This window comes from Hipposideros armiger, unplaced genomic scaffold, assembly GCF_001890085.2.
Source record: "Hipposideros armiger isolate ML-2016 unplaced genomic scaffold, ASM189008v1 scaffold_43, whole genome shotgun sequence".
Lineage (NCBI taxonomy): Eukaryota > Metazoa > Chordata > Mammalia > Chiroptera > Hipposideridae > Hipposideros > Hipposideros armiger.
This window is the reverse complement of record NW_017731393.1, coordinates 1,448,265-1,456,465: the sequence shown is the minus strand read 5'-3', so window position 1 is coordinate 1,456,465 and position 8,201 is coordinate 1,448,265. Positions and strand designations below refer to the sequence as shown.

Here is an 8,201-nt window from a genome sequence, read left to right as displayed (position 1 = left end):
GCCAGCAGCCAGTGTGAGCGGCCATTCAGAAGCCGGTGACTGATCTGCCTCTCCAGGGAAGAGCGCAATGATGGTGCCAACTTGGGCCAGTGAAGCAACGTCCTCCAGAACTAGACTGAAGAACAAAACGACAGCAACTTGACTGTTCCCCTTCCCCCAATTCCCCGGCGCTGTTCCCATCCCCTAATTCCCCAATAAAAATCTTAAAAAAAAAAAAAATCAGTGGGAACGGCACAGAGAACACAGCACGCGAAAAAGGAGGCCCCTGCTAACTGTGGTGGGAGAAAACCAAAGGTGGTACAAGAAAAGAAACAGTCATAACCCCTTCTGGTTCTGACATGGCCATTAGGTCCCCACTCACAACCCTGACAGTTGGAGTGACCCAAACTGTGTTCCAACTGTGGGGGTAGGGATGGAGGAAGCAGGGGCATGTGGGGTGCAAGCAGCCAGCCCTCACCCCGTACAGGAAATCTGAGTAACTCGTGACACCCACACACCAAACACAGCAACGTAAGTACATTCTCTAGAAACCTGGATGTAAATACAAACAACTGCTAAAGGACTCACAAGTGGCGAGCAGTTCCAGTTCACTTTTAGATGATATGCACATGTTAACTGGATGAAAAGAAAATTAACTTTAAAATAGTCCTTTCAGTTAAACACACAAACAAAAAAGCCGGCACACAGTCCAGCATCAGTGCACCAATCCAGACCAACCATCTTGGAGAAGAATGAGCAGAGGGGGGACTTCGATGGGGACAGGCGACCCGTGACTTGATTTCCATGAAGTATGCACATGCACCCCCACACGGTTACACACCTATTGCATATAGGTATCAAGAAATATACCTTTCTTAGTTGCAGCAATAATTCTGGGATTCAGGTCCAGTTGGTCCAGATCCATTTCTTCAGCGCGCTGACCACAAAGATGAGCAACTTCCCAGGGACACGGATTCTGACGCATTTGCTGTCAACTCAGCGAGTGTGGCAGTGACAGCAGCCCTTTGTGCCTGGTTCCCCAGCAGCCCAGAGGTGGGAGGACAGACGTCACGTGCCAGGAGTGCCACTGAGGTGTGAGACAGCACTCCTGTTGAGCGGCCCTTCGGTAACTCAGAAATCCACACACTGACGCGCTCCGAGACCCCCCACCCCACCTACTGTGCGCTGGTTCCCAGAGCACATGGCTGTCCCATGTCGTGCCCTGCAGAGAAGTGAACACAGCTCCAGCCCCGAGTCCTGGCCCTGCCCCGACCCACCTATCCTGGACGAGGATGCTTACAAGTTGGAAATCCACATGTATTGGGTTTACTCAGATGACGTGTTCTTTGCATTCTCGTTTAATTTTCCTTAAATTGTCTCCATGGGATTCTGGAAAGAGTGGAAAAAGTGAGTTTGGAATCTTGCAGGATGCCGAGAGGGTCAGAGCCTCCATGACCACCAAGCTGTCTCAGCAGAGAACAGCGCAGCCTGTGTCCAGGCAGGCCTGGCCCTCACCAGGTCATGTGGGTAGCCCCCTCCAGGGGCCTGAGCACTAAGTGCAGCAGGTGACTGGAGCCCATCATGCTGGCTGCGCAAACTCAGCCCAGGGTCACCCAAGCGCTCTCCTGCAAGCCACTCTGTAATCCCCTCACAGCCTCCCTAAATGGCAGGACATGCAAGGACACCAAGACCAGCAGCCACTCAGGCTGAATCCAGGGTCACTGTCCACCAGCAAGGCTCAGTGCTCCTGCTGACTTGCGACGTCCCAATATCTCGGCTGAGGGGAGGTACACAATTGAGGGCTGTCCCTTGCGATGCTGAGAATGCTGTGTGGACTTGGACAACATTAGGCTATTTTGAAGCCTCAAGAACCAGGTCTCCTGCACCCTCGCAGGGTCTGGCCTGGCACCGGCGAGGGTCGTGACGCCAAGAACCTACAGGGCCCATTCGTCCAGACAGCGTGGGAGGCAGCTGCTGGGGGCAGGAGAGAGCTGGTGACTGGCCGCCCTGACCCCGCCCTGTCGCCACCTCTAAAATACCTCAACTTCACAGGGTCCTGGTTCGCCTCTCATCCCACGGCCCCTGAACTGCCGCTATGGACCAAACTGGCACTACAGCTGAGTGGCCTCCTCTAAACCCTGCGGGGTGAGCCCCGAGGACCAACCTTCTCACCCCGCTCACGAGTCCGGGCTGCACTGGCGCCAGCTTCCTTCCCACTGCCAGGACCTCGCTAGGACCTTTGCCCCGGCCGTCCCTGTGCCCGCCGGCCAGGGGATCGGGGGCTGGGGGCATCGGTGACCCGCGGCCCCGCTGTCCCCCCCAGGGGGACCCCACTTGCCCTCGCCCAGCTTCCACCGTGCCCAAGGCCACCCCAGTCTCCAACCCTCCCCCACCCTCCACTCCCCGCTCCCCATGTTCCCTCGCCCCGATCCAGGCCGCGCCAAACCGCCGCCGCTCCCACCTCGCGCGCGCTTCATCATTCACGCCGTCCCGCCCCTCGAAACCTCCTCTTCCAATCAGTGCTAGGCGCCCCGCGCCCGAATACGCCAATCAGAGAGGAAGTCACGTCTACGTCGCGGACTAATTGGCCAATCCAAAGTCTCACTCTCCTCGAGAGGGGCGGAGCGTGCCGGGACCCGCCCTCACTGCCGATTGGTAATTGCCCTCAGTGTGGCAGGGGTGGTGCCCTTGAGCCGATTGGAGAGCACAGCAACTGGGCGGAGCCCTAGCGCCTATTGGCTCGCGCTCCTGGCCGGGCTTGGCGATTGGGTGCGAGCGCTGTCAGTCGCACGAGCGGGGCGGGGCTTTTTGGAGGGGCGAGGGCCCGTGTGAGGGCGGCTGGCGATCGCTGAGGCGGCGTAATGTCCTCCGAGGTGGCCGCACGCAGCGATGCCAAGAAGCTGGTGCGCTCCCCCAGCGGTCTGCGCATGGTGCCTGAGCACCGCGCCTTCGGCAGCCCGTTTGGCCTGGAGGAACCGCAGTGGGTCCCGGACAAGGAGGTAAGTCGTGGCCGCCCGCAAGCCCTGCGTCCACGCCCCGCGACCCCGTCGGCGCCCAGCGCCCCTCCCGTCCGCGCCCCGGGACCCGAGCCCCCAGCCCATGCCCGGAACCTCCGTCCGCGCCCCATGGCCCCTGTCCGCGCCCCGGCCCCCCCCTGTCTCTCGGACGCCCCTCCCCAGCCCGACCCACCCTCTGCTCTCTGCTGGCCTCCTGTGGCCCCTGCCGCCCTCCCCGGATCCCCTCAGGGCCTTCCTCGCGCACCTCTGCTCCGCTCCCCTGGCCTCCTGCTGCCCGCGCTCGGCCCCTCCCGGGGCCTTGGGCACTCTGCCTGGCTCCCTCTCTCGGGGCTCCGGGTGTCCCCCATCTCCCCGCCTCTAAGTTTCTGTGCCCTTCGCACAGACTTCCCTTCCTGCGGTGCCCCGGGCTTTGCCCACTGGGAGGTTACTTGTGAATTCCACGATGTTAGCTGGTTGAGCTGCTGGGGTGTTTTGTTTGTTTGTTTGTTGATTGATTGATTGATTGATTGATTGATTGTACAGCCTTCTCTGCGGGGGTTCTCCGAGTGTGTGGACTGTGGCGGTGGGTGGCTGGTGTTTGCGCGGAGTTGGGTTGGCGTCGGAGTCTCCAGGTGAAGAGCAGGGGCGCGCGCGTTCCACTTGGGGAGCTGCACCAGCGCCGAGCGGCAGGAGCAGCTGAGGCTGCGAGAAGCGAGGGCTGGGGAGGCCTTGAGCTGCCCTTTTGGCGGGGTGGGCGCGGCACCTTCCGAAGGCCCTTTTGTGCCCTGCCAGGGAGCTGGGACTCCATCCCGTAAGTCAGTCATTCTCAGAGCGCGAAGCTAGGCGGAAAGACTTCATGCATTCCTGTAAATCGGAGATGGCTGAAAGACATCAAAGTGCCTGAGTTTTTGAAATTAAATGAATTGGGTTAACGTTAATAACATGGTGTAAGTTTCAGGTGTACAACTTTTTAATATGACGTGTGTGTGCTCACCGCGGGAAACCTCGGCTCCTTCCCTCACCATGTATGTGACCCCGCTACCCCCTCGGCCCTCCCCCACCCCCTTCCCCTCAGCTAAGCGCCATTCTGTTGTCTATGTCTGTGAGTTTGTGTGTTTGTTTTGTTTGGTCCCTGTTGTTTCGTATCCCACATTAGTGTGAACCCATCAAAGTGCTGTGATTTTTTTTTTTTAAAGTCCTTTAACTTAACCACCCACTTGGCATTTGTTCAACTGCTTTTCTTCTCCTGAGAATCACTGTTACAGGTGGCAGGTTTTCAGCGGAGGAGTGAAATCAGGTGTTTTTAATGCAGTGGTCCGAGAAGTGCCTGCAGCTGGGGGCAGGGCAGCCGGGAGGAGGATACAGCTGCCCAGCTCTGCCCCTTGCTCCCCTTCGGATGCCAGCCCTGGCCCTCTGCCTGTAGATGGCCGCTGCCTCTGAGTTGAGAGAGGCCAGCGCGCAGGGAGGTGGGAGTCGCAGCTGTTGGGGCGTGGGTGTCACTGAGCAGGCCGGTCACGGGCCTCCTTGGGTTTCTTGTCCCCCTGTTTACGCTCTTTTCTGCATTTCTGCCCTTGGCGCTTGTACTCTTTGAACTCACAGGCTGTACCTTTCCTCACATCCCCTCCCTGGTTAGTGCTGTTAAGATAACCAAAGAGGAAAAAGGCAATAGCGTGACTGGTCCTCATAAATGATCCTCATAAATGAATACGTGTCACAGTTCCCTTAACTGTTGCAATGAGGGAGCTGGGAGATGTTATCAGGGTCAAGGAGAAGTCAGAAGAGCTCAAAATGATATGGAAGGAGGTTAGTGAATGTGAAGATAGAGGCCAGTTGGTCTCTTCCATCATGGGGGAGGGGACCCCATGACCTTGGGGTTGACGTGGGGGGAACAGACTGCATGTCTGCAGCTACCTGTAGCTGACCCAGAAGTCACCTGGAGGCCGTCCTGCTGGCCAGCGTGTTGCAGCATTTTTCCATTCTTACCTCCTGAGGAGCCTCTCCAGACACTTTTTCTCCATTTGATCCTCCCATGATATTTTCACAGCCAGGTGTGCTGTGTAGCTGTGCGGGCCTGTACGCATGTTCGTGAGCGTGCATGTTCGTGAGCGTGCATGTTCGTGAGTGTGCGTCGTCTGGACGGCAGCGTGCAGCCCCCCTGCAGTTTGTGTTTTGACTGCTTTTCAGTTAAGCTCACGCTCTCTGCCATTCCCTTACTCAGCCCTTTGGGTGTTTCCTAAAAGAATTGTTGTGTTTTCCCTGCATGCGTTGCCTTTCTTGGCTGGCTTTTTGTTGTGGAATTCAGCGCTGAGGTGTGTCCTGAGCCCAGGCTGTCTTGAGAACTCTTGCGAAATTCTGATAAAAGTTGGGTCGAAATGCTTGAATCTGTGGCACACCCCCCCTTAACGGAAGTTTCATTCCAGTGTTGGCAGGGTGTCCCTCCAGAACCCCTGGCCCCGTTGGTTAGAGCTATGATTAACTGGGACCTAGCAGCCCAGGGAGCTTGGAGGAAGGGAGGAGCCCTGGTGAGGGTGGAGGACTTCTCTGGGTTTGAGCAAGTATACTTTAAAATGTCCTGGGGCCTGGTCCTCGAGTCCAAAAATAACCAGAGAGTTCTGGAGGGAAAGAAACTTGGAATGGGGCAGTTTGGGCAGGAGATCGGAATAAAGTCTGACCTTCATTAGCCAGCTCGCGGGGAGGGTGTGGCACACGTACTGTGGGACTCGCCGGGTGCTTGGCAGTGCCCACCTGGACACAGCTGCCCTCTGCTGTTCAGTGTTCCTGGGACGCCAGGATCACTGTGTGCAGGGAGGTGACTCAAGCATGGACGTACCCGGTTGTGAGAAATAGGTTTATTTGTGGTGCCTTGGAATGGGAGGGGCGAATTGGGTAGAACATGGCAGGGGAGTGACATAGCATCCTGAGCTTCTGCCCACTGTCCCCCCACTTCTTGGCCGTGAAGATTAGGGTCAGTCCTGTCAGTACACAGTCCTCCATTAGTCATCTGGCTCTGCCTTCCACTGGGTCAGAAGCCAGCGCATTCCACATCTGTTGAGTACTTAAGAGGTGCCTGACCCTGTGCCAGGTTATTAACTTGGGCCCATGGGGACACCACTTAAAAGTGTTGGAAAATTTGGGGGACGGTGTGTGCATGCGTCTAGCTTTCAGCTTCTCAGGGGTTTCCCCCCAGAAGTAACTGAGGATCGCTCCTCTAGTGTGAACCGAGAGGGTTATGCAGTCTCTGCCCCCAGGAGCTTGTGGGGCCGGGAGGCAGGTGGGATTTGGGGGCTCGATGGAAGCCTAGGAGTGACCTCGGGGGCTTGACAGACTGCCATCAAAGTGACGAAGGCAAAGGAGAGTGGGCTTGGAGCTGTGCCTAAGGACTGGTCACAAGCAACCAAAGTACTGAGTCTTATCCTTGCATCCCATGTGGCTTTGCACCCCCCTCTTCCCATCTTCAACACTGGCTCTAACCAGTGATGGACAGTGCAGTGCTGTCGCTTTGACCCTGGGACACTCCATAGGTGCAGAGCTGGAGAGAAGAGAGCACAGGTGTGTCAAATAAAAAGGAAGTCGGGACCTAGGTGAGGATGTCATTCCACAGGGTCATTGCACGGGGAGGGGCGGGTGCACTGCTCAGGAGGGAGGGGGCCGCAACCCGAGATCTCCAAGCCTGCGTGGTCAGGTAGAGAGGGGCTCTCCTGGGACAAGGGACCCGGACTTGAGGAGAATGGGCTGGGGGATGAGCAGGTGGAGGTGGAAGTGGGGGTTCAGGCAGAAGTGGGGGTGCTGGTGGTGTGACCTGACAGCGGATCAGAGGTGCACCCCGTCAGTGTGACCTGACAGATCAGGGGTGTACCCCACCCACAGTGTGACCTGACAGATCAGGGGTACTCCCCTCACCACAGTGTGACCTGACAGCAGATCAGGGGTGCACCCCCCAGTGTGACCTGACAGATCAGGGGTGGATCCCCCCCCAGTGTGACCTGACAGATCAGGGGTGCATCCCCCCCCAGTGTGACCTGACAGATCAGGGGTACATCCCCCCCCAGTGTGACCTGACAGATCAGGGGTGTACCCCACCCACAGTGTGAACTGACAGATCAGGGGTACACCCCTCACCACAGTGTGACCTGACAGCAGATCAGGGGTGCATCCCCCCCAGTGTGACCTGACAGATCAGGGGTANGGGGGTTGTGGTGTGTGTCAGAGCTGTAGGGCGGCCAAGTCACTCGGCTCTTCTGTGCCTGTTTCCCGAGAGCAAGGACAGTAACAGGACCCGTCTCCCAGGATTCATGACTTAGGACCATGCCTGGCCCAAAGGGTGCAGGGGCCACAGCTGCGCCCACATAGAACATTTACTTGTCCAAGGCCTACCCCATGCCAGGTAGCATGGGAGGCACTGGGCAGAGGAGAAAGACACACTCAGCTCTGCCCACGCACAGGCCATGTCGTCCGGGCTGAGCAGTCACGGCCCTGGTGACGGCTGGGCTTCGTGTCCTCAAGACCAGGTGGTCAGATTCTGGTTTGTACCCAGATGCAGCAGGCCCCTGTGCTGACGGGGTCCGCTTTCATCTGGAAGGAAGGTCCCACTGCGGGCCATGGTGAGGAACTGGGTCTGTGCAGGTGTCCCCCCCCAGGCTGGGTGCCCCGCCAGGCCAGGGCTGAGGTCCCGACCCCTGAGGCCAGGCTTGGGGAGGCACCGAGGACTTGGTAGGATGCTGCCCTTTTTGCCCCAAACTGGTTTTCCGAGCAGATGGGCCACTTTCACAAGCCAGCTCGCTGTCTGCACCTTCACCCAGTGGGGCAGGTGGCAGAGGCACACAAAAATAAAATAACCTCCCCAAACCCTTCCTGTGGCCGACACCAACAAGGGGGTGAGGCCAGTGGGGGGACTCAAGTGACCATGGCGCTGGGCCTTGGGGAAACGGCACAGCCTGTGGGAAGGAGGGCAGCAGCCCTGGGGGGGGGTGTGCGGTGGAGACCCCGTTGGACAGCGCCCCAGGGGCCAGAGAAGCTGTTGCCCCCCCATCCTGGATGGGAGCTGACGTGGACAGGATGCGGAAGGGTGCTCCTTGTGTGGCCAGGGCTTCCAGGACACCACTGTAGACACCCTGCAGGGGCCAGTGCAGCAGTGGGGGACAAGTGCCCTGGCTGAAAAGCTGGGTGCGTCCCAAGACCCAGGGAGAGGAAGGCGCAGGCCCTAGCCCAGGCGGGGCCCTCTGTGCT

General features: G+C 58.3%; 2 protein-coding genes across 9 annotated transcripts in view; one reads left to right on the top strand and one right to left on the bottom strand.

Annotated features, from left to right (window-relative positions):
* XRCC3 (X-ray repair cross complementing 3) overlaps window positions 1-2,483 on the bottom strand; it is a 17,016-nt gene extending 14,533 nt beyond the window's left edge. The window contains exons 1-3 of one of the 3 annotated variants that reach the window (XR_002123615.1): window positions 2,441-2,483; window positions 1,280-1,368; window positions 850-1,066 (exon numbers count right to left, since the gene is read on the bottom strand). Coding sequence is in view for 1 of the 3 variants with exons in the window: in XM_019639238.1 (XP_019494783.1) it covers window positions 850-964 (115 nt within the window). In the remaining 2 variants the exon portion in view is untranslated. Of the gene's footprint in view, window positions 1-849; window positions 1,067-1,279; window positions 1,369-2,143; window positions 2,398-2,440 lie in introns of those variants that run through there. The other 2 variants (XR_002123614.1, XM_019639238.1) reach the window with 2 other exon arrangements.
* Window positions 2,484-2,785: 302 nt separating this feature from the next.
* ZFYVE21 (zinc finger FYVE-type containing 21) overlaps window positions 2,786-8,201 on the top strand; it is a 20,102-nt gene continuing 14,686 nt past the window's right edge. For all 6 annotated transcript variants that reach the window (XR_002123613.1, XR_002123612.1, XM_019639235.1 and 3 more), the window contains exon 1: window positions 2,786-2,978. Coding sequence is in view for 4 of the 6 variants with exons in the window: in XM_019639235.1 (XP_019494780.1) it covers window positions 2,841-2,978 (138 nt within the window). In the remaining 2 variants the exon portion in view is untranslated. The remainder of the gene's footprint in view (window positions 2,979-8,201) is intronic.